The sequence below is a fragment of the Nelumbo lutea genome, chromosome 7 (assembly GCF_056320005.1).
Source record: "Nelumbo lutea isolate HS-2025 chromosome 7, American lotus-T2T, whole genome shotgun sequence".
Lineage (NCBI taxonomy): Eukaryota > Viridiplantae > Streptophyta > Magnoliopsida > Proteales > Nelumbonaceae > Nelumbo > Nelumbo lutea.
In genome coordinates this window covers 31,908,901-31,935,948 of record NC_142690.1, presented here as the reverse complement: position 1 = coordinate 31,935,948, position 27,048 = coordinate 31,908,901, and the positions used below count along the sequence as shown (strand labels likewise).

Below are 27,048 nucleotides of genomic sequence, written 5' to 3'. Positions count from 1 at the left end.
CTGAACATAACCTATAAATAATAAGAGAGTGGCGGCGTCAGATCTATTAGAATCTGTCCCTCCTTTCAACCCCTTGTGTTCTCCTGTTTCTCTTCTACTACTCCTCCTTTCTCAAACTTTTCTTCTGTTTTGTAAACCTAAAACCTATTAGGATTCAAGACTAATTGCAGTCTTGATCTTCTACTTTAGAGATGCAAAAAAAAAGCTCTAAAATGACTGTAGCTGACCTGTCTGACTAGTCACTTATACTAGTTGACCCATTTGATGCTTATTGTCCTAGGATACCACATTATTAGTATCAACCAACTAGTTAGTGATGCACTTGGCTTGGCCTTCAACTGACTAGTTAGTCAACTAGTTGATGACTAGACAACGCTTTTGTAACACTTATATACAGTTGTTTGCTATGTTATCTTAATCTTAAATATGCAACTATACCTTTTATTACAAGTTTTTATTAACAAATTCTATGTTTTTGGTAATTCCCTGATTTCCTGAGATTATATATAAAGCTAAAGTAGTGAAATATCACTGAAATTCCTCCATCTCTGCATGGAAAAACATCCATTGATATCAAAATTGCTAACTTTGCAAACATTTCATATTATGATTTTTTTGTGTGCCGTCATATATCTATTGTCCCTTTTTAGTGGAACCTTCTTACATTGATTATTATCAATTCATGTCATTTCTCTGGTATCATTGTTTAGCCACAATTCTCTGAATCAGTAAAATATGGGGCTTATTGAGTTGTGATCTGTGGTTTTATAACCTTGGTTGTATGTCATATCAAACATTACTTGACGCAGGAATGCTAGCAGCAGAAGCTGTATTCCGTACACTTCAAGAAGGTTCTAGTATGGAAGCATATTGGGACAATTTAAAGAAGTCATGGATATGGGAGGAACTCTATAGAGCACGGAATTACCGTCCGGTTAGTATTTTGAAAAGATATAATCAACTAATCCCAACTATTCTTTTTCTCTTTGATTTTATGCCTTTTTTATGTTAACAAAATCATATTATATTAATCAAAATGGTAGAAGATGTACATGGAAGGATATATAATTAGATAATCCAAATTCTGTGATTATCAAACTCTGTATGAATATTGCATCATTTAAAAGATTCAGTTATGTTGGTTATATTTGTCTGTGCATATTAGATAATGTTTTGTATATCTCATTAAGATGCATTGGGAGTACTTACAAGACAAACTCAGATACATACAAAAGTTTGTTATACAAGTTATAAATATGATGTTTATGATGAAACTACTACTATATTACATTCCTTTCTTTCTTATTAAAAGTTTTTACTTTCTATAAAAAGAAAAAAATGAACAGAAAGTTGATATATAGAGTAGGCCATCTTGTAGGGATTTTTTTCAGATTGAATTTGCGTGATCACATAATTTTCAAGATGATAGGTAAAATTTCTTTTCTTACATGTTATATACTCACTGTTTTTGGTCTTTCACAATGATTCAATTTTGATGGTTAGGTTCATCCTGTAGGAAAAATTGTATAAAGAATTTTCTATGGTTACATATGGCAGAAGTTTTCTAGAGGGCCTATATCAATAAAAATGTAATATATTGTGGGGTTCTGCATCATCAAGAAATCATTTTGTTATCTTGAAACATTTGAATTATTGTCCATTTTTGTAGTCACTTGTGTCTTTCAATTGGCTACACTTGAGTGACTACATGGTTCTCATCGTTTTGTACTTAATGTTCCTTTCGGGAGTTGAAAAAACAAAGAAGAAAGAAAAGGAGACGTTTTGTTATTGAATTTCTTGATTTTTAGGATGGTCAGAATCAGGATCATCCATCATTTTTTATTTTTATGTGGCAACATACCAGCCCACTTATTGGTGGTTGATCTTTGAGAAATGCGAAATTTCTATGATGCAGAGCATTGTGAGATGCAATTTATCAGTCTTTTTCTTTTCAGTCTTTCCATTCAACTTTTAGTGGTTCTATTTTTGTAGGCATTTGAGTATGGGATGATCCCAGGTTTGGCTTTATCTGCATTGGAACGGTAAGATATCACTACATCAAGTTTTCATTCTTCAAGAACTTTCTATCTTTTGTATTCGGTGCTTATCTCTGATGGATCCACACTTGGTGGTTCTTTTCTTGTTGTCAGCTACATTCTGAAAGGAAGGTCACCATTGACATTAAAGCATGGGAAACCTGATCATGAAGCAACTGATGTAAGTGTAGAGATTCGATGGGCTTATATGGGCAGATGCTTATTGTGGGGATCAGGTGTACTTTTGCATGGTGTATCTTATATACAATATCATTTTTTTCTGTACATCTCTTTTATTCTTGTAAGAGAAGGGCATAATTGTCCTTTTTCATTCTTTTATATCATTAGTATACAAAGTTTTCATTTGGGTGTGTGACATTAAGCACACCCTAGGGGTGATCATGGTTTGGTTAACCAAACCAGTACCACCATTTTTGAAAAACCGTAAACCGAAACCAAACCAAAACCAATTAGTTAACCGGTTGATTGGTTCGGTTCTTCAGTTTCTCGATTTTTATATTTACAATATATATTACAAATAATATATAATATACAATTTATTGTAAATATACTGTATATTATAAATAGATAATTAGAAATATAATATATATGCATATGTATTTATATATAGTGCATATAAATTTATGTATAATAGATAATATAATATAATATATACCGATTGGTTCTGTTAACCAGATTTTTCGGTTTAGTTTCCTCAGTTCTGTTCAGCTTTTCAGTTTTTTTGTCTTTTGTTGAGCACCCCTAGTACACCCTACTCAAACTGTTCTATTGCTCTATTCATACTGTGTTTTCATGGTATCGGAGCAGGTTTCTCAAACCCGTTTTTTATTAAAGACCAAATCTTGGATTTTAAAAGGGATATTCCAGGACCTTCAGATCGTCTACTTTGCAGTCCTTTGGGAACCTTCAGGAGGGTGTATTGATCAGCACAAGTACTCGTATATTTCTCTGGAAAATCACTTTTCAGATTGGAGTTTTCTCTTTTTCCTCTCTATTGGATGATCCGATTAGGTTGGGGCTTGATATCTTGTCTTGCCCTAGCCTACTCTTTCTATTTGTTAATCTGGATTTTGAAGGGTTTTGATCCCTTTCTTCAAGTTGGCAAGCCTGCAACTTACCGTTTTTGGATTGGTACCTCTTGTTAGGGGTGAGCAAAAAAAAAACGAAAAACTGAATCGACCGAAACCGAACTGAAAATTTGGTTAAACAAACCGGTTGGTTCGGTTTCAGTTCAGTATTTAAAAAAAAACGAAGGTACCGGTTCGGTTATGGTTAACCAAAATAGAAAACCGGCGGCTAACTGAAGCAATTGGTATACATATATTTATATATATTTTATGTATATTTATATATAGTATATATATATATTTTTTATATTTTCTATACATTATAAATTAATAAATATGCATTATATATAATATATATAATATATTATTTATTATTTAAAATATAGTATTATATATTTCTAGTATTTTATTATATACTTACATATTTTTCTATAATAAATATTGTAAATAATAAAAAACCGATGGTTAACCAAACCGGTCAACCAGTTAACCGATCGGCTTCGGTTCGGTTTCGGTTACCGAAAACCGGTAAGCTCAGTTCGGTTTCAAAAATTAACCCACAGTTCGGTTAACTGAACTGTGAGTTCCCCTACCTCTTGTTTCTGGTTATTGGAAGATTCTTTGGAAGGAATATATTCTGTTGTGTAGTGGTTTACTGAAACCCTTGTTGATTTGCTCAACTATCTTTGATTGGTTATAACTTGCTGAAATGGCCTTTGAAATGGGAGAAATACTGTTGGTTAATTTTCATGGAACTAACTATGCATTCTAGAAATTCATTTCCAATTCCTTGTTGAAAGAAAGAAACTCTGGGGATATGTAGATAGTACAGGAAAGAAACCAGGTGAATCTGATTCTAAGAATCTGAAGGAATGGAAGATCGATAATGCTAGAGTTGTGTTGTGGGTTCTTGGTTCGATTGAAACTGATGTTGCTATTACCAACGAGAGGTTTCCAAATTGCTAGTGAGATGTTTGCCTATAGGAAAAAGGTATTCAATAATCTCAGGCTAATTCATTTATATGACTCTCTCTATAGATTCCAATTTTTTGGGTATTATTGAGAGAAGATGTGCAACTTGACAATTACAGAGGAGTTGAAATGAGAGAACAGTTAGGAATCATCGATTGAAGAGTGATTCTGAATTGAACATTTGTAGCATTTTTCTTGGGGGAGGAGTGGTTACAAAGGCCAAGAATACTATAACAGGTAGCATGAACAAGCAAGATTGGATAATTTACAATAATTGGAAGGAAAAAATCAATTGATTGATGTTCTATCGGTAAAAAATGATCCCCTTTGGAGTAATTGAATTGGTAGAATTGGAAGACTCAGTGAGCAAGTAGAAGAAAGGGTGAAGAAGCAAAGGAAGAGATGATGCATCTAAAGGAGGCTCCAAAGTGAGAGAATGAAGAGGCTGTAGAACTAGATCTCACTATTATAAATCCTCTGGCCTTTGGGGTGTTAGGATTGGAGTTAAAGTGGTGGAAGGAGGAGGTTTGTGTGGTTTATTTGAAGGGTACTTCAAGTAGGTTCTGGATAGGGTTGAGTGGTTTCCTTGTGGGGGGTTTGTGGTCTTTGTTCTTGGATGGGATGTCTATGCCTTTTGGTTGGGATTTATCTTGATTTGAGGCTTTCATGTATATCAGAGGTTTATAAGACATTGCAAGGCAGAGATTGAGGTTTTTCTCCTTGCCTCCTTTCTTGTACTCCTTGTGTAGCTTATATTTGTATATTGTTATTTTACCGGTCAGGAGAAAAAAAAAATAAAAACTGGTAGGGCTCCTTTGCTTAGGGGTCCTTTCCTTTTCTGATTCACTCACTGGGAATAAAGTGCATAGAGAGCATTTTTTGGGGGCTCGAGGGGCTAAGCAGTAGATTGCCCTTTATGTTCTGAATTATAGTTTTTTTTTTCAAGAGTAAAATAAAATTCATTAAACAAAGAAGAGGAAACAAACCCAAATAACCAACAAAGATCTCAATAGTCCCAGACTAAAACCCATAAAACCACAACTGACAACACTTGAAGCTTTTCTCAAACCAATCCCAAGCACAACCCAAGAAAACGAGCCAGAAACCCATGTGAGCAAAAGCATCCAAATCACCCCTAACCAGAAACTTAAACACTCCTTGCTCCACGACCAAGACCTCAATCTTCCACCACGAACTCATCCTCCCAACTTGAAATATCGTCATCCCACCACTAGTCGCCTTCTCGATGAGTTTCTTTATTCATCTTCTCTTCCCATTTCCTTTATTCAAACTCCTCAAAAGCCCTTCTAGCAAACTCCTCACCACCCCAGAAAAACAAACCCAAGCTCTTTCCAATCATGACCTCTCTACCCACCAAATTCTGAAGGGTCCCACTCCCTGTCGTATTATCAACGCCCCCGTCTTTTGGCATTGTCTTGCTCTTACCAGAAGCAAAGTTGTCAACATTCAGATTGTCCTTCTGTTGCTTCTCTCCTGAATAGGAAGACACAGGCTGGCTTTGCGCCATTGTCCCTCTGTTTTCAGTGCCAGATGACCTGCTGCCTCTTAATTTTTCCTTTTATAAACCCATTTGTAGTTTTTCGTGGGGCCTGCTCCTGCCAGGCCAAGGTTTAGCCTGGAGAATACCTTCGTCACATGCACTGCATTAAGAGTCTTCAAGCTACGAGATTTCTTGTTGATCGCCTCGCTTTTTCATCAATCTTGCTCCTACGGCCCAGATCAACCCCCAATCTTCCTGCCATCACCTCTTCGGATTGAAAGCTATCCTCATCGTAACTCCACTCTAGGCTCCCTACACCTTCTCCATCACCTGTTTCCCCTCTCCTTATTCTCATTATTTCTCATTGTTCATCACCTACAGAGACACACCCTTCCCCAATCTCCTTCTCCCCGCAGGAAGAATCACTCCCGGAGTCAATACATCACACTTTACAGATTCCGGTCTGCACCCATCTGAAACTTCAGATGCAGCAGAATCACAAAGAAACTCGGCACTTCCGTCACCCATGGCACAGCTATCAGGCTCTTTATCCTCTAAAATCCCAGGGCTGCTTGCATGATCCATGCTTGTTTCTCCAATAAAACTCTTCTTCCTGCTCTTGTCATACTTGACAGCCACCCATCTCCATGTTTCTTGCTTGCTTTTTCATCTCCTATTGAGGCCAATAAAATTGAGCATGAAGCAATTTCTTTTTTTTTTTTTTTTTGGTTGCTGATTAGGATGTTATTCCCATTGATTGTCAGGGGTTACCATACCCTTGTAAAGTCTATCTAAAGGATATTTACCTCTCTCCTCTTGTTTCTTCTTATGCTTGTAATATAAACTTTGAGGAGCTGATTTTCACCAGATTGATTTGTTCGTTTAGCTTTTCTCATAAAATTCAATGATAAAATTATGAGTTTGTCTCTTATTATGCCTATAAGTTTTTTATTCATTCTTCTTGAATCACAAAGTGTTTGAAAGTTGTATGTTGTGTAAACTTTTGCTACTTGGATGGGTAGGTTATAGATACATTAGTGAACACATTAAGTTGTAAATTCGCACCTTTGATGAATGCTGATGTCTTTTTTTATTATTTTTAACATTTGTTTGGGCTTCTACATAACAGTTAGATGCCTTTTGTATCAGATATCAATTACTTTGCTCTCTCATGTGCAGGTTGCAAGTGTACACTCTCCGATTCACTACTCAAAGCCAGATGGACTGGTGTCATTTGATGTTCCAACTTCTTTATACAGGTCTGATGGTTACGATGGTTACCTATTCCTCTATATATGCATTAACTCTTATTAGCTACTTAATTGTCTTCTTTGGATCCATTTATGTTGTAGGAAAATGAAAAACCTTTTCAGCCTTATGTTGAGCATTAGCAACTGGTACTATTGAAGAAAAAATTTAGTATAGTTGTGCTAGGAGGATTACTAACATCAGGATATCCACATGTCCAACTGCTATCTGACCTACAGTCATAAAGTCATTTTCTGTGATCATGACTTTTTTCCAAAAAAAAAAAAAAACCCTTTTTTTCAGCCTTGGGTCTGTAGCATTGGCAGCTGGGACTTGTGAAGAGAAAATCTATGATAGTTGTGCTAGGATGAATACTAAGGTCAGGAAACCCGGAAACTGCTATCTGACCTGCAGCCATTTCTGATGATCATAATTTCTTTTTGCCCCCAACTCATAGGCTGTCATTAGTTTTATTGCTATTAAGATAAGTTGACAAGCTCGGAAGCCTGTAGTCTCTAAATAATGCTGAACAATTTTGCTAATTGCTGTGAGTGTTGATATGCAAGCTTGTTTGTAATCAGGGGCGTTTTTGTTATTCCATATGAGCTATCTATCTCTCTACCAATCAGGGATATCTTTGTAATTTTGTCCACAACTATATAATCTAATGAATGGGGTGTGTTCTCACTTTTACTGCCCTAACTCTTCCTCTTTTCTTCTCTCATACTTCTCTCCTATTTTTCTTATTCTTTTCTTGCTTCTTGCCTTCATTTTTCTTTAATGTTTTCTCACTACTTGGTATCAGAGCAGGGGGAAGCTCATTTTTTGGTGTTTTGGAGAACCTCAGCTAGGGATGATGTCATCATGTCTGTGTGATGACATCAGAAAACTGTATTGAAAACCTCTTTTTTATAATAAAAGAAATTTTCATAAGAGAAAAAAGAGAATACAACAGAAAGGTGACAAGCTATCACCCGAGAGAAAAAGAACTCCGACTGAACTACATCAAGCAACCATAGAAAACAAAAGAACTCCTAACATACAAAACAATGTTAACCTCCCACAAACCTCCAACCTCCACCACCACCCCCGAACAACATGCCTAACTCCAACAAAACAAAACAAAGACAATTTGGTGCTACAGAAGTAAAATGAAAAAAAATTACTTAGCTAACCAGGAATATGAATTTAAGGATACAATGGGTGAGAAGATCAGCAAATGGGATGGCGGATGCTTTGGCTAAACAAGGGGTGGACAGGTCTATTTCATTCAAGGCACAGTTGTAATATGTTCTTATTTGTATGAGAGGTAGCAGCTCGTGCCTCTGAGGAATGATTGTAAAGTCTTTACATTAAGTATTTTAATAAAACTCTAATTATTCATAAAAAAGCAAAACAAAACAAAGACAGCATACAAATGTCATACAATGGATGATAGACAATCTACTTCAGGTTATTGCACTTTTCTGGAGAAGCAACAAACAATCTATTATGGCTCAATCAAGTGCAAAGGCAGACTATTGAGCATTGGCTCATGGAATATCGCAGTTATTATGGTTGAAGAACCTGTTGATTGAAATTGGGGTACAATTTGACACTTCCCTGAAGTTATATTGTGACAACCAAGCAACTATAAGTATTGCTCTCAATGTTGTCCAGCATAACCGTACAAAGCACATTGAGGTTGATAGACATTTTATTAGGAAAAGAATGGTTAATGGTGAAATCTGCTTACCATTTGTTAGGTCAGGATATCAATTTGCGGACTCTCTCAACAAAAGTTTTCTCGATCTAAATTGGAAAACAATCTTGGCAAGCTAGGCATGATTGACATCTATGCTCATCTTGAGGGGGAGTGTTGTGAGTGTTGATAAGTAAGCTCATATGCACTCAGGGGCATTTTTGTCATGCCATATGGGATATCTATCTCTCTAATAATCAGGGGTATCTTTGTAATATTCCCATGATTATATAATTTAATGAATGGAGCATGGCCCTCAATTTTGCTGCCCTAACTCTTCGTCTTTTCTTCCCCTTCTATTTCTCTCTTATTGTTCTTCTTTTCTTCCTTCTTGCTTTCATTTTTCTTTAATCTTTTCTCACTACTCTAATCCATGGTTCACAATATCAGTGATATTTGGCAAATTATCCCTGATATATTCCTTTTTTCTAAGTGGTGATATGAAATTTTTCGGGAATCTTTTCTTCCAAATATCTTTGATATTTTGTCGATATGTCAGCGATATTTCAGATTTCATTGATATACTATATATTTAAGGTTTAAAATTTTAGAATATTATTAAAAACTTCCGATATTTTATTATAATCATCATAATTATTTAAAAGTATTTTCCTAAAAGAACCAATGGAGGATTTGTGACTGGACAATTGGCTTACTATTTTCATATGATTCACTTACTAAGTCACTATAATTCAAAAGAAGTAGAAAAATGCATATAACTACAAAAGAGTGTTCTCAATATAATCCAAACTGTAGTAACAAAAAAGATAAAAGTCAAAATGCCAAGTAATTGACATATTAAATGAAGAGAAGGTGGTTAAAAGGCAAAAAGGGAGATATAGAAAGGTACCTATTAAAGTCTCTTAATTTTCTCCTATTTGATTTATACAGTTCTTTGCTATAGCTGTGCAATTATATTTTTTCTAATGATTTGTTAAAGATTTATTAACTAATTCTGTGTTTCTAAAAAACTTTCCTGGTATTTTAGATTTTCCAAATATCTTAGCAGAATTAGCAAAATATCTCTGAGATATCTGCATCTCTACATTGGTGAAATGCCCATTGATATCGAAATTACAAACCATGCTCTAATCAAACCCCAAAGAAATGAATATAAAACAATGTGTCGATTAAATTGGGAAAAAAAAAGATACATGATTGAACATGCAAATTTAGGAACATAGTGAAACAAGAGGCCCGGCCAAGAAGCTGAGGGTCTCATTCCTCTAGGAGGGTTATAAGCCCCTTCAGGTGTGTTGACAGATTGGATTATTGGAATGCTATCCTCTTTTAGCATTTATTCTTATTGGACCTTTGTTACTTGTTTTCTTTTATTATGCTTATGGGCCATGGGCCTTTTATTTTTATTTTATTTTTCTTTTTTTTTTTCTTATTGCCACTAATCAGAAGTCTTGTAGCTTAACAGTTATTGATTGGCTTGACAGATTAAAAGAAGTGGAGGTCTCTTTATCCCCCATTATTGGCTGTGTTCTTTCCACTCTCTTCTCTCTTCTTCCCCTAGTTTCTTCTACTGTTATTTCCTTCTCTTCTTCTCAATAATTCTCAGATTCCATTGATTTTTTATTGCTGAAAACACAAATAGACGGTGATCTTCCATTTGTGATTAGAATTTAATGCTCAAGAATCTGTTGAGGATTATCTTCTGCTTGGTCAATATATAATCGTTATTGCATAGTAATTCAAGACTCCAGAATGTTGAGCAGCTGGATGGTTTTATAAAGTCTGACTATGCTGTTAATTACTAATTTAGGTGTATCTTAATAGCAGATAAATTTATTAATCCCAAAGGTTGAGATTAGTTTCCCAAAATTAATGTGAGCACTTCTACAATGAAAATTGCCAGTTTGGTCTTTGACTTCCTGTCTTCCTCAGAAGCCAGATTGATTTTCTTAGATTAGATCCTTGCAGGAAGTCTTTTTTCTTATTTTCCTTCTAAAAATCTATGTTTCACGAGTAATTGGAGTATTTAGAATGCCTTTTGTATGATTTTTGTCTTGGTTCTGACTTCTGAGTTTTTTATCTTGTGATGGCCCCTTTTGATTGTTTGTATATTTTGGGTCACTCTGTGGCTGTCTCAATAGCCCATGATGACTATGTTCTTTGATTCCTTCATGATTCTAAATTGTATATTTTTCATCTCAATACAATTTAGTATACACTCCAAAAAAAAAGTGATTGAATATCTGATTGTATTACTTGGTGGATCCACAAAAGAGGAAAACTTTCTTAGTGTCATTGTTCACATGGTGCACATGCAGTTGGTTAAGTCAACATTTGATGAAGCCCCCTAGGGAAGCCTTGTATTCTCTCTCTCTCTCTCTCTCTCTCTCTCTCTCTCCCTTTTTGTATTTTTTAGGTCATAATATATCTTTTTGTTTTTTTTTTTTCTGTTAGGAGCAACACAAACCATGAACATGACCAACCAGCCCATCTTCATCTGAGGGACCCAACAATACCCGAATGTGTAAATTTGCCAAAATATGCAGGACCTGAGTCACGATACTGCCCTGCACGCGTATACGAGTAGAGTGCACTGTACTTTATCTTGTGGTTCCAGTGATCTTACATTGTGGATTCCATCTGACATTTCTTTGGTATTTGCATGAAACAAAGGTATGTTATTAATGAGCAAGGCCAGCAAAAGTTGCAAATCAATGCTCAAAACTGCCTCCATTGCAAGGTTATTTAACTTTTGCCTAGATTATTCTGGTTTATTGTCAGGTTAATCATATTTTTTTTTCAAGTGACCAAATGAAAATGGCATCTTTTAGTTGGATCTCTATGTGAATACAAACTTAGGTGATCACATGTTGTATCAACATGTATTTAAGCATGTATAGAATAAAAAGGTAGGTAAAGTATTTAGAAAGCTTTAGTCCCGTTTTCCTTTTCTATTTGAAAATCTTAACTGCATGAGGGGAAAGAAATAATCAAATCCAATGATATTACTGCACCCTCCCTACTTTGTCAAACTATTCAACATGTATTGGAAAATTCATCCTCCACAATCTCAAGGGGGGAAAGAATTTAGTAGTCTACTATTCAAATATTCAACCAGGCAACCCTTGAATATGCAGTCATGCTGTTCCTGCCATTTCTTGATATTTTTCATCTTTTTTTCCTACCATCTCACATTCATTTGGTTATTCCAAAATTATCTATTGTTAATTTTGCAGGCATGCGATATCAAGGACCCAAAACAAAATATTGAGTGGACAGTACCAGAAGGAGGCGGTGGTCCAGGATATTCAATCATGTAGATTCCCCATCTTTTCAATTTTCTAATGTAAATAATTATGTTCTGCTATTCCTCTCTAACTATGATGCCATATTCCTTTATCTTCTCTGGAGAGAGAAATAGAAGGGGGGTGAGGGAGGTAAAACCCCAAATAATGTAAAGCATTTCCTTTTGGTCAGTTACATAATGCATGACTGGTGGTTCTAGAAGAGGTATTGTTGAAAGGTCTCTCAACAATTTAAATTGGTCCAACACTCCAACTTCCAGGAGTGCCCTTAGTAATCGAATTTGTTCTACTTGTGGTCCGGCCTAGATGATCAATGGTGGAAGAACTGGAAATCCCATTTTGAAATTAATTTAATCAGTCTTTTAATTTTCTTACACTTCATGTTTCACAAAAATAATCCCTTTTGAATCCTTGAAAGTGGCACACAAGCATGGCGATAATATCAGCAAGTGTTGATTCAAAGTTTCAAACCTCTCTTGTGTTTCTCTTTCTTTTTCATTTTATTTTTGGGTTTAATTAAACATAAAAGTTTTAAAATGCTAACATGCATCTTGGCTATTACCCAATACAGACATGGCCAGGGCCGTGTAGCTGAATACTGAGCTAAGCTGCCTGCTAGATTGTTCAATAAAACTGAGATAATGAACAAATTCCGGGGATTGCTCTTCCTTGAGCCCGACTGTAGCATTTTGAAATTTTACAACACCTTATATTAAATTTTTAATCAATTACATTAAAGGCATGACATAGTCTATTTACTTTTCATTGATTTATGAGGTGGGATCTCCTTCCAATAAAAATGAGATCACATCAACCCCCCACGGGTGCCTCACATGCACATCTCAGTGTGCATTGAGAATACCTCCTGTACTTGCCATTGGGAAATATTTCCAATGATGTGCTGTGGGGCGTTCGCTGTGAGGTGTCAATGTGAATCCAATAAAAACTTCCCCAAGAGATTTGAGTTTTAGGTTCACGTTTAACAAGGTGTGCATTAAAGACTAACAATGTTTAAGATGTCACACATGTCATAACTGGTTAGCTCATGTTTGAATTATGCTGTCTATAAATGTACCTAGATTTTGCCCTCTTTCTTTAAAACTGTCATATGCAAATTGGGTGTTATGGAGCCTCAATTGACTTGGTTTTTTACATTTTGTGAATTGGATCAAAGAAAGTTTTCTTTTTCTCTTAATTTTTTATGGGCATTAGGCCATGTTTGGTTCGCTGTCATTGGTCTCATTCTTTTAATTCTTACTGATTTTGGAAAAGAATGGGTAAGAATGAATGAGATGTGGGTGTTTGGGTAACCATTTCTTGCTGTAAGACTCATTCTGAAAAGAATGAAACTTGGATCTCGGGCAAAAAATATAACATTTTGCAGCATGAAAAATATTCATGCTACCGCCCCATTCTTTTTTCAAAGTGTTTGAACCCTTGTCTCGACTGAACCTTTCGTCACTCTCTCTCTCTCTCTCTCTGGTAAAACCAATCGACTAAGATTGATCTCGATCTCTTGAAACTAAGATCGATCTCTCTTCTTCTTCTTCTTTTTCTTCTCGGTCTTCTTCTCAAGCTGCACACAGAGAACGAAGCTAAGAGTGAAGGTAAGTTGGATGCCTCCTCCTCCTCCTCCTCCTTATCTATTTCTTGCTCTGTTTTTTCCCCTTTTCTAGGTCGACCAGCAATTTGTATTCATCACAAAGCTAACAGTGAAGGTAATGTTGTCTTTAATTTGTAAAATTGTTTAATTGTCAGTATTTAGTCTCTATGTATCCATCATTTAATGTTCAAAGCCAAAATCCCCAAAATATTCAGGCAGAGCTTCAATTTTCAAAATATAATAGTTTCAAGCATTCGGCACGTACCGTGATTTGGTGACAAATTGTTGTAATAGTTTCAGGCATTCGGCACGTACCGTGATTTGGTGACAAATTGCTGCAATAGTTTCAGGCATTCGGCACGTACCGTGATTTGGTAACAAATTGCTGTAATAGTTTCAGGCATTCGGCATCTTAGCTATAGCTAAGTATTCCAATTTAGTGTTCATCCAAACTCCAAAGTAACAGCCCATACCAAGAATTTTCAAACGCCAAGTCTCAAGATACAGCATTCAGTGGCGGGAGAAAGCTACAAGGGCCATTATGATTTCCTTGCTAGAAACCAATGAGTCATGATTTGAACTTTTAATTAGGAAGGTGGTGCGTGCCTTAATTTAGAGCTAGCTCTACTACTTCACTCCAGTAACACAAACCTATTGCATGCAACTGAAACAAATTATTTTGTCCAACCCCAGTTGAGAGCAACAAAATAACAGGAATTAGTAGAATTGTTTGATCTTTGTTGTCCTTATAACCAAAAAAGATTTGTTGGTAACCTTGTTTGTTTTTTGACAAAACAGGATAAATTTCATAGATAGTGACATAGTGTATAAAATAACTTTGATTAAAAACACATGTTTTTATCCACATATAACAATTTACAGTTTTACAATAAACCGGTTGACTTGAAAATCTTCGATTCATAAGGCCATAATTGGTTACTAAAAGGCAACTTGCTATTGTGATGATAGGTCCATTACAACAGAAATTTGAACTTAATGTGCTAGTGAACTAAAACCCTTGCAGACAAAAAAATTAAAAAAAAAAAACTTGGAGTTGCTCCCCCTGTTGTGACAAATTAACTCATTTCTTAGTTGTTGAGTAGATTTGAAAGCTCATTTACTAAGGGCTGGTTTGATTGGACTGGTTTTAAATCTCTACCATGATCATTTTATGCTTGTCCTATTTTGGTTAATTAAGACCAAGTCTAGGCGAAGGTGAAGGGGAGATTTTTTTTTTTTTTTCTAATGTCCAAAGTGAGGTAGGATTCACCTTTGGGCTTCATGTTATTGGGTTTTGGGTGTGATCTCAAAAGTTTCCTACTGGTGAGGTTGCCATATGAGGAGTTGGTGTGGTTTTAAATTCTGATTCAAAGGGTTGGTTCAAGCATATAATTTCTGGGTTTACTTAGGTTTGAATAGCTCCATGTTCAATTCTATTATTCATTTCCAAATGTAATCAAGTATGACTAATCTTTTGCTAACTGTGGTCATCTATCAAAAAAAACAAACTGTGGTGATATTTGTCCTGTTAGATTTTCTTAGGCATTAATGACCTCAGGTAAATTTGTTTTATTAGAAAAGTTCAATAAAATGTCATTTGTCCAGTCCAAATATGCAATATAGCTGTACTCCCCCACATGCACATGTAAGACCTATACCTGAAAACTGTTTGTGGCATAGGTCGTTGGTCTGGCTTTCTATATTTTTTCTCTTACTTCTGTCAAACCATAACCTAAGGAATTTTTTTTCTTTTTCCCAACTTGCCCTTCCTCACTAATTCAAGGAATCAAATGCAGCCAAACTAAAACCAAACTTTCCCTATCTCACTAATTTTCTGTATTGAGGTTTTCTAGCCAAAATTGTAACTTCTGTTAGGAGTATTAAAAGATTTTTCCATCACAGAAGTGTTTGCACCAGGTTACTAGACTTCATTCCATGATCTACTTATTGTTTGTTTGTTTCCCAAATATTGTTACTAAAATTTGGAAAACCAATTTCTTCTCTCTCATCATGGCCTAGATGTATACAGATATATTCATGATTCATGCTGATTGATCTACCTCACATCAGGAGATGGGTCTTTATCTAAATGTTATTCTACTTTGTCCAACAGGCAGTCGAGAAGATGGCATGCATTTCAAATCTGCAAAGGGGGGAGTGGGAGAACTGAAGAAGTTAAGTGTAATAAAGAATTTTGGGTTGTAAGTCTATATTATGTTTTAGTGTTAAAGGTTCTGAATTTATCCCCCACAAATCAGTTTCCAGTGGTGGTCTATGTAGTTGGGAAACCGAATTATCTCTTTTTCTTGTCTGAAGAAAACATCTTGCTATTGATGTTAGGGGATACGGGTTCTGATACCAGTCCTGTTAGGGGAAGACTGAAGAGTGATTGAAGTCTTGTAATGGGACCCAGACTATTTAATGCCTAGCCTAACATCAGGGTACATTGCTAGTGATGGATTCCACTGGGGAAGTCTTGCAATGGGACTGAAGTTTTTTCCTATTAATTTTTGCAATTTGCGTTTGTTTTTATGTAAAGTTGACATGTAAGTTTGATAAGAGTGCAAAAGGTGAGTACAGATTTATTCAAATAAAATGATGTAAATATGTTTGTTGAGGATGTTTTGAATTCATGAGGATATTCCAGGGGGGAAGAATGGTCTACCAACCTACATAAAAAGAATGAGGAAAAAAAAGTAATGGAAATTTTAAGGATCATCCCACAACTTTTCTTTTCTTACTCATTTCAGAAACCAATAACAGCCTTAGTAGATCTCAGGAATTGAAGATAATTCAACCTACTACTTGAAATCTTAAAATTAAAATGCTAGTTTTGAAGATAACAAGCAATATTGGCTTATTGCTTGTCAGGGGACCCATCATTCACATGATCTCTCACCTACGTCATCAATACCAATACACTAGAATCTATTGTACCAAGTACATTAGATTTAAATCTAATTATAAGCAAAAGGGTTTGCTGTGTACTAAACCATGCACGTACCAACATATGCAGCACAAATTAGAGATTCTTTGGGTGGTGCAGGAGACTTGAGTGTGCATTGATGCATGGCACCATATATTAAGTGTTGGTGAGGAAGAGGTAACCTACATCCAAAGGATTAGATTGTCATGCTCATGGTTTTCTAAATCTAAACCTCAGGATGCAAAGTAATCACTCCTAACTCAACAGTATTTGATGATGATCTGGGAGAAAAACTCCATAAAGATTTGAGAGAGTAATGTAAGCTTGCTAGATAGCTGCATGGAAGAGAGTATAAAGCCAGGATTAGCTAGCTTGGTGTTCCCATAGTCCGTAAGTAAGATTTATCTTTTGGAAATTATAGGTGTAAGAAGGATGGATTTCATTCAGAATATTAGAGATACTTTGTAGCTACTTTTTCTATTCGCCACCACATCTCCAGGAATCTGTCATTGCTTCCAGCTTTAATATCAAAAGTATTTCTTACTGCATGTACATGTATGGATGCATATATATGCATTGATGGAAAATGCATACTGGCATATACATCAATGGCATTGAATATGTACTTATATATTAATGAATAGATGCATCGGTTACATGGTTGAATGATATATAGATGATGAGTTAACTCATCACATTCATGATCAACTTAGGATCACTACGGAAACAAGTTAGCCTTCCCTTACCATAACCGAGTATCAGACTATCAATGGTTTTGTAATTGATCAAAATGAGGGAAGAAGGAAACGTGATGAGAAATCAGTTTGCTTAGTAGTGAAAGTAAATAATTTTGGAGAGAGAGAGAGAGAGAGAGAGAGAGAGAGAGAAGCTTATGAAATTACCTGACCCCTTCAATCCAACCTGGAAATTATGAAATTATGAAAATTTTCAATCCAATCCCTTCAAAATTATGAAAAGTAAATAATTTTGATGTCATACATTGATTCTTTTCATTTTTTATATATTTTTTTAATGCAACAAACTACAAAATCTTTTCAAGCTTTTTTGTCTTTTTCATATTGTGTTATTGATGTGGGGCCCACATGATTCCATGATATATTTGCCATCGAGTGTTGTATGTAGGGGTATCAATTGGACTGGATTTGGTCCAATCCGAGCCAGTTCACTGTGAGTCCATTATAAACGGACCAGGTCCAATCCAATCCAATGAATATTTTGGACCAGTATAAAAACACTTATGAAAACATTTTCTCGAAAGCACTTTTATAAAAGTAATTTTATAAAAATTACGGTCATGTTTGGTTCACTATTGTAGGCATCATTCTCTTAATTCTTGCTCATTCTTGGCAAGAATGAATAACATTAGAGTGTTTTACAAAAGCAAAGTATTTTTACAAAAGTATTTTTATGAGAGCATTTTTTAAAAGTACTTTTTACATGAAAGCATTTTTACAAAAGCACTTCTATAAAAGTAATTTTATGTAAAGTACTTTTACAAAAGTACTTTTACGAAAGAACTTATACAACAATACTTTTACAAAAGTATTTTTACAAAAAGCACTTTTACGAAAGAAATTTTACAAAAGTACTTTTACGAAAGCACTTTTATGAAAGTACTTTTAAAAAAGTACTTTTATGAAAACACTTTTACGGAAGTACTTTTACAAAAGCAATTTTACCAAAGTATTTTTACAAAAGTGCTTTTATTCATTCACTTTACATTGAATTTGACCCAATTTGATCCATTTGCATTTTAATTGGATAGGATTATTAATTTAGTAGTAACAACAACAAAACTATTCAATTGTGCTAATTTGATTTATGTCATATTTCATTTGTTGCATTTTATTCTTAACTAAACAATTATTTAGGGTATGTTTGATTTTGTAGAATAGTTGCCTGGAATTGGAATCAGAATGGCCAAAATAGTTTGTTTGACGAGAATGGGATTCTGATTCCCATTCCTGGCGGAATGGGATTCCCCCATATGGGGAATGGCCACTCTCTCAAGAAGTAAAGAACTTAAGACAAAAAACTTAAACCCTAATATTAATAAAATAATAATATATTATTAAATTAATAATAAGATAATAATATATCGATAATAAATATTAGTAAACAATTAAAAAAATGTTAGTAAAGTAGTAACAAAATAATAGTGCTATAATAAACTATTACTAAATTAATAATAACAAGCAAAGATATTGATTATTATATATAATGATAATGATGATAATAATAATAAATAAATAAATAAAAATATTAATACAATATAATTAAAGAAAAAATATAATAAGAATATATTAATAATTAAAATAATAATACAATATTAGTAAAATACTAATAAAATAATAGTAGTATAATAAAATATTAATAAAAAGCAAAGACATTATTTATTAAATAATAATAGTAATAATAATAATTAATTGCAAATAAAATAATAATATAACATAAATAAAGTAATAATAAAATGCTAATATACTAATTATAAAATAATAATAAATTAATTTTAAAATAAAAAACAAAAGTAATTGAATATTAATAAACTAATAAGAAAATATTAATAAAATATTAATAAGATGTAAAAATAAAAATATCATTAAAGTCATAATAAAATAATAATATATTAATAAAATATTCATAAATTAATGATAAATAATAAGATATTAATTATTAAATACTAATAAAGTAATAATAACAAAGTACTAATGAAATAATAATTATATTTATAAAATATTAATAAAGTAATAATAAAATAATAAATAGACTAATATAAAATTCAAAGTTTTTGATTGATTCCGATTCCAACTCCAAATGAACCAAACAGGCATCAACAATAGGTGTAGGTATATAGTGGTCACTCAAACCATCAAAGCACAGATGGTGTCAAATTAATACCACACGGATGTTTACAATGAGTTTATAACTCATCGGATGTCTACAATGAGTTTATAACTCATCGGATGTCTGCGATGAGTTCATAACTCATCGCATGATTGCGACAAACTCGTACACAGAACAAGTTGTGATGAACTTTAACCAGTGTAAACATGCGGTGAGCTTTGGACATGCGTGACCCCACGATGAGCTTTGCAAACGAGTGGATCTGCGATGGGCTCCAAAACTATTGCAAAGCCGCGAAAAGCGTTGAAGTACTACGGACCAATAATAAATGCTAGAAACATGTGTGTCTTTAATTTACGTGCATGACAGGATGCTTTGTGGACCTAATAAAGGCGCGCCAGCTAAATAATGGTGCCATTCATGCCACGTCGATTAAAAGGGTCATGAAAGGAAGTAGCACACATGAATTATGAGAATTCTTGGATGAAATGAAAGTATATCCCTAAGATATCTCGTGAGACACGTAGTGAAACTCTAGCAGTGTTCCCTGACAATTAATAGCGAATCCAATATTCCATTTCTTAGTGGGAATAAAATGCTTTTAACCCCTTCCTTTCGAGACCTCATGATTTCTCCCTATAAATAGGGGTCAATCTCATAACGAAATCATCATTTTATCATTCTCATTTTCCCTAGCCTTTAGCCTACCTCCTGCACCTAATCTTACTTTGTCCTTAGGGAGACCCCCATACGTAACTTCACCGCCACACTTACAATAGGTGATTCTGATTCTAATTCATAGGAATTCTGATTCCAATTCTGATCTTATCCACAAACCAAACGGGCCCTTATATTTATAAACATTCCCATGGTAAAAAGTTCTGACAAATTCAAGAAAATTATGTTTATTAAAATTGCATATCATATTTGACCATATAATTAATGAAAATCTCAAATAGCCATATGAAACGTTTAGCCATCTTTGAAAATATTCGATGCATGAGTTCAAACTAAGGGCCTCTACCCATTATATCACCATACCATAGTTAATAAAAAAAATGATTGAAGAAGATCAATAATAATTAGAAAAATAAAAAACACAAAGACCTAATGGAAAATGAACTCCAACACATGCAAAAATAAAGAATAAAGATATTCCACCTTCCATTTGTATACCTGAATTGGCCTGGAAGCAACATAGCAATGGCATGTTGAAGAAAATTATACAAGCAAAACCTCCAACGAAAAACAAAAACAAAAATATTAATAGTAAAAAAAAAAAAAAAAAAAAAAAAAAAAAAACTAGCATGGGAACAAACCTTTAGGCTCAATTTGGAAGAACTACAAATACAAATATGTATAATGCAAAACTTTGTATTTTGTATGTATTTGTATTCTACATATTTGCACTCTTTCTAAATTGAGCCGTAGGTTGCGTTTGGTTGAGGTGCAAATACCGGATCAGTGCTATAATGCACTCTGGATCAGTTTTCTAGTCGTTTGGTTGCAACGTAAAAGTGTATCGTGGATCAAGGTAAAATTGTATTTTTATTAGATATTACTTCATTTATTGGAGTTCAAATCTACACCCCACCGATTCTCGCCCTACAAATGCCCCACACGTCGAGCGTCCGCCATCTGTCCCTTCGCATGCAATTAGCTTGTCTCGCGTGCATGGAATGGTCGTTAGCTCGTCCTATTAGCTCCAAAACTAGCTCAAAACCGAGTCAAACATTCCTGCGTGCTTGAGCTGTTAGTCCCCTGAACCTTGTTCTTCTCCCCTCATTCAAGTTCTCCTTCTTTGGCACTAGCGATTACTCGATCAGTTCACCTTGACCATGTATTCTCCAACGAGTAGTGCTTTGACAAGGGGTTAAAGTTGATGGTCCTTTAATGGTTGTTGGATTTTAATCTCATAAGAGATTAAATCCAATGGATTTGATTGGTCAATTACATGAGAAATTGCACCTATACAATTGATTGAAAAATTAGCTTTTTTCTTATAAAACTCAATTTTGAATTTGTCTCTTGGAAAATTATAAGCTTTATTTTCAGTATTTTAATAGGAATTGATTTACAATTACTATTAAAGTTATGACCCCATATTCCCAACAGATTCGAACGATGCATGTCTCTCGGTGGAGAAGAAAGGAGCTGTGAGTAGAACTTCCAAGGTGTTTTCATGGCGAAGTAGAAGCTGCTTTGACGGTTCGTTGAGGAAATCCTCGGTTATTCGTTCTTCCTTCTTTGCTTTCTGGAAGCTTTCTCTTTTCAATTTTCTCTCTTTTGAGAGCTTAGATTCTTGGTGGAGAAAAGATTAGGTTCTGCTGTTCTTTACTTCCTTGACTGGTAGTTGCTTGTTGCGTTTCTACTTGCTACGTTCTGAGTCACTGGGGAAAAGAAGGTGATGCTTTATATATTGCTGAAAGTGTTTTCAGAAGAAACTTAGAAACCCAATGTAGTGTTGTGTAGGAAGTAGGAACCTTTCAAGCGTACGTACGTAGAAGACCTTTGAAGAGGTGAAGTGGAGTCTCTGATCCAAAAATGTGCGAGTTTTTGCGGGATTCAGAAGGTGAAATCGGTTCAGCAGAGACACTAAATTCTAGCCAGAGTTCGATGATTAGCGATAGCTGCAGTAGCATCAGTCGTCTTTCATTTGATGCTCTCGAAATCTCCGCCAAGACTTCGTCTTATTACTCGCCTGAGAACTTTGCCGTCAAGACCCACTGGTCATCGGACTTCGCGTGGGAAGCTATATGTTCCGGCATTTCCCGCCGCAAGAGCGGGATGACTTTCAGGGATTTCAAGCACGTTCGTCGAATTGGGAGCGGCGACATTGGGAGCGTCTACCTGTGCCGTCTCAGGACCTCCGGTGCCAGCGATGATAGCTGCTATTACGCCATGAAGGTTGTGGATAAAGAAGCGCTTACGTTGAAGAAGAAGGTAGAGAGGGCGGAGACGGAGAAGAGGATTCTGAAGATGCTTGACCATCCATTCCTTCCTACTCTCTATGCAGAATTGGAAGCGTTCGCGTTACGCTTGCGTGGTCATGGAGTTCTGCTCTGGCAACTGAATGAAGTAATAGTAGCTCGCTCGACTGAATGAAGTGTAGCCCAGTGCCTCGACGGCTGGTATTACATTGGGTAACAGAATGAAGTGTAGCCAAATATCATACACATAAGAATAATGTTGGAGAATACCTGGTCAAGGTGAACTGGTCGGAGTGGTCACCGGTGCTGGAGAAGGAGAACTCGGGTGAGGGGAGAAGAACGGGGTTCAGGGGACCGGCAGCTCAAGCATGCGGGAATGTTTGACTCGGTTTTGGGCTAGTTTTGGGGCTAAAGGGACGAGCTAACGGCCATCCCGTTATCCCTACACGTGGGACAAGTTAATTGCGTGCGAAGGGACAGATGGCGGACTCTCGGTGTATGGGGCGTTTGTGGGGCGAGAGCCGGTGAGGCGCAGATTTGAATTCCATTTATGAAGGAAACTTTACTTCGTTTTTATCGAAGTAAACATTTCCTTTCCTCCATTCTTCGATTGTTAGGAAACAAGCCATCGTTTTGTTCTTATCTTCCATCCTCGCTTGCATAGTGTGATAGTGCTCCAGCAGAGGTTGAGTTACAATGGGTAATTTAGATCCGTTGAACCTGTCATCGGTGACATATGTAAAAAAAAACTATTATCTGACAGAAATAGGGACTTTTGGAAAACTCCATCAAATAGAGAATTGGAGAGAGAAGAACAACCGCTGCAAAGGAACTAATAACCAATTTCTAACCTGAAGAAAGGGACCTTGTCGTAGTCTGGCTAGTGGCTAGGAATGGACAATTTATAACTCCGAAGTCAAGATATCTTCCGTCTCCGGTGGCAAAGTGGGGCATTCATTCTCCATTAGGGATAGGGAATTCCCGAATTCTCTTCGCTCTAAAGCAATTACTTAAAAATTATCTATTTTATGAATAATTTATACATAGGATATAGGAATTTGGGGGTATTTTAGAATTGAATTATAATACTTTAGGGGTAATTCAAAAATAAAATTATGGGATCCTAGGATTTTAAGAATTTAGGAAAAATTTAGAGATATTTTAAATATCAATATTAAACTTAGAGATATTATTGATAAAAAAATATTAAACTTAGAGATATTTTACTAATTTACCTTTGGGTTTGGGGAATTATATACAAAATCCATTCCCGCCCCATACCCGGTTTTGAGAAAAATCATTTTCCCCGTCCCCGCCCCTTTTGGGGTGGGGCGGGGCCCCTGTTTTATGGGGAAAATTGCCATCCCTAAGTCTGGCTTAAGGGTGTCAATGGACCAGTTTTGGATTGGACCTCGTTCAGTCCAAAATCAATTTGGACGAACTAACAAGATATATTGGATTGGACCAATCTGATCCAAAATATTTATTAGATTGGAATGGACCTTGTCCATTTGTAACAAATTTATATTGGATTGGGTTGATTTAAGCCAATATCTTGTCCTTTGATATAAGATAAAATATATGTGTCAATGGACCAGATTTGGATTGAAACCAATTTAAATCAAAATGAATTTGAACAAACTGGATGATCCAGACATTAAATTGGACCGGTCCAAATTAGTCCAAAACATTCATTGAAATAGATTGGACCTGGTCCATTTATAATGGACTCACATTGGATTGGATCGGATTGGACACCCCTAGTCTGGCTCTCCAAAGCAAGTCAAAGATGGGTGGTGATAGGCATTATATATGGAAAACTCAAATCCATCTTCACCTTTCCTTGAAATACAACAATCAAATTGTAGTACAGAGCTCAAGCCCTTCTTTTTTATGCATACTTTCATCAAAGCTTTCCATGGCAACAAACCCTCTCCATCAAGGGTAGTGGAACCTAGCAAAGTTGAAACAAGGATCTTTTTCTCCTGAATAATATTTCCTCATCAGAATCATGTCCTATGATTGATCGTGTCCTAGTCCATAAGGCCGTGTTTGGTTTGAAGGAAAAAGTGAGAAAGGTAGGGAAACCTTTACAAATTTTGTATAAATTTCCCTACCTTTCCACTATGTTGGTTTGAAGGAAAATGTAGGGAAAGGGAGGGGAAGGTAGGAAAACCTTTACAACCCTTGTATTGGTTTCCTTGACATTCCCTACCTTTTCCTTCAAATCAAACATAGCCAATTAAATTTCCCAAAGGAGCAGCTTAACGCCTCTGCCAAAGACATTAAGTCAAGGCTATATAGCATACAAAAGAGTAAAGGAATTGAAATGTGCTTAAAGATTGCTAGTATTTCAGGTTCAATTGCAAGATTTGAAACAAGTAGGGTTTTACAAATGAGATCTATTTAATTTCTATTGAATTCATGAAGCTTTGAATCACCTGAAACGTGCTTGAAGATTGCTTGTAATTCAGCTTTAGCTGTCCAAGGTTGTCTTCTAAGAAACATCAAAGAGAAACCGACTATGGCGAAAAAGTAAATAAGAACAATAACTAAGATGTCTTGAGCAATGTTCGACTTGGATTTGCACCCTCGTAATAATCCAAACATCCACATTTTAACACGTTTGGTTTGAATGGTTTTTACCAAATATGAAGAGTGCACTTTTTTTTGGTACAGAAAAGAGGGGCACTAATAGAGACGGGAGGATTGGGACCCCAGGAATTTTCCCATCTAATTCTCTCAGTTTCACTCTTGACTTGAGGAGAAGTGGAATCCGGAGAGCTATTGTGACACAGGTCTGTCAAAAAAATCCGCAAGAAAGTTTGGCTCTCTATGGATGTGAGTGAACTTGAACCTCTTCTAATTGCTTTTATAGAATGCTAGGATGTCTTTAATGATGCTGAACAAAAACCATAATTGCTTGCACTTTGAGTTGATGCATGCGATGGTGAGGGTGGAGTCTCCTTCGATAGTGAAATCTTCAAACGGTAACTCTAACATGCCTTGAAGAGCCTCCCATGCCGCCCAAGCCTCAACAACTGTAACATTGTTGAAGCCAATGGAATGAAAGTTGAAGGAAAGAATAGCTCCAAATCAGTCTTTGGCCCAAGCTATACTAGTCAAACTAGTGCTTCTAACAGAAACAACAAAATTGATCTTAACATGATTCATCTCAGGTGATTTCCATCTTACATAAATAATCTATCTCCTATGCTCTCTTATGTTGATGAATAGAGAGGTATCCTTCAAGTCTCTAAGATCACAAGCAGTGTTTTCTAATACATTTGTAGGGGAGGGAGTTTGAGAGTTAAAGACCACATTATTTATGCCAAATTTTCTCCTAATTCTATTGCCCCCAGGTCTTTAGATATTCTAACCCACCAATCTATAAATCTTTCATTGGATTTGGGTCCCATTTGGGGGGGGGGGGGGGGGTAGAAGAGTCCAAATTTGATTTGAGAAAGTGCAATTCACAAATAAATGGTCAATTGGTTCCAACTTTGAGATGCAAATGGGACAATTATGCCTACACTTGTGAGTCTTGATCTTGTAGTATTTTTCCCATACTTAAAAACAACAAGAATAGCTTCACTCTTAGCTGAATTTTCAATTTTCTAAGAAGAGACTTCACAGCCAAAACTTATTCATTATCGTTATCAATATCATCTTAAAACTAGGTCGCTGAATTAATAGTAAATTCCCCATTACAACTTGGACCCCATTTCAATTCATCATTCATATTAGTCTTTAGAATAAAATATCATTCAAGGACATTTGTTTATTTTAGGAAGAATATTTATTGGGATTCTAGAATATTCCCAACTCATTATAGTTGGGTTAAAAAAACTCACCAACCTTATTGTTAGTATTGTTAGGGCTTGTTCGTTTCCTCTTAACTCTTATCTGTTAAGAGGAATTTTTTAACTTTAAGAGAAAAATGGTTGTTCATTTTCTCTTATCTCTTATTTCTTAAAATGCAATCATACAATTTTTTGTTTTTCAATGATACCCCCAAAAAGACAAATAAAAACTCTCATACACGGGGTCAAAATGGATATTTGATCATGTTCAAAATTCAGAATTCAGAACAACATTTTCTACATTCAGAGGAAAGAAGAGTTCACCAATACCAATATACCTCTTAATGTAATTGTTGCACTTTTAGATGTCAGACTTTAGAGCAAACAAACAGGCCCTTAATCCTAAGCTCCCCCAAGTTCAACAATTTTCCAATCCAATTGTCCATCCAAATCAGAATATTATCTCCATTTCCCATAATCCATTTCATACCCTTGAGGATAAAATTCCGGCTACTAAGAATTCCTTTCCAATTAAGGGACATGTTAGCTTTTAGGGAAGCTTCCCAGAAACTTTGATTTTTAAGATATTTATTTTGAACTACTTTTACCCATAAACTATCATGATCATTCAACACCCTACATCCTAACTTAGCCATGCAAGCCAAATTGATTTTTTTTTAGCTTCTCAAAAACCAAGCCCTCCAAGACTAGTTGGTTTGCATAAGTTCTTCCACTTTGTCCAAGCAAGTTTTTTCCTATTCAAACTTTCACTCAAAAAAAAAATCTCTTTGGGTGTTATCAATTTCCTTAAGGCTCAGTTTGGAAGGAAGACAAATACAAATATGTACAGTGCAAATACATACAAAATACATGGTTTTGCATTCTACGAATTTGTATATGTACTTTTTCCAAACTGAGCCTAAGCATTAGAGCCAGAAGGGGAAAGCAGGCCATCTGAAAGAAAGGGGTGGCACTAGTCACAAACTTAATTAGAACTGCTTTTCCAGCTCTAGAGAGAGTATTGGCCTTCCAACCACTTAATTTGTCTTTAAGCTTTTGGGTAACTAAA

At 35.3% G+C, this 27,048-nt stretch overlaps 1 protein-coding gene across 1 annotated transcript in view; it reads left to right on the top strand.

The window, feature by feature from the left end:
- ETFQO (electron-transfer flavoprotein:ubiquinone oxidoreductase) overlaps nucleotides 1-12,228 on the top strand; it is a 56,570-nt gene extending 44,342 nt beyond the window's left edge. The window contains exons 12-18 of the mRNA XM_088954907.1: nucleotides 810-934; nucleotides 1,993-2,042; nucleotides 2,151-2,217; nucleotides 6,777-6,856; nucleotides 11,002-11,130; nucleotides 11,221-11,287; nucleotides 11,784-12,228. Coding sequence (XP_088811033.1) covers nucleotides 810-934; nucleotides 1,993-2,042; nucleotides 2,151-2,217; nucleotides 6,777-6,856; nucleotides 11,002-11,130; nucleotides 11,221-11,287; nucleotides 11,784-11,867 — 602 coding nt within the window. The 3' untranslated portion in view covers nucleotides 11,868-12,228. The remainder of the gene's footprint in view (nucleotides 1-809; nucleotides 935-1,992; nucleotides 2,043-2,150; nucleotides 2,218-6,776; nucleotides 6,857-11,001; nucleotides 11,131-11,220; nucleotides 11,288-11,783) is intronic.
- The last annotated feature ends 14,820 nt before the right edge of the window (nucleotides 12,229-27,048 follow it).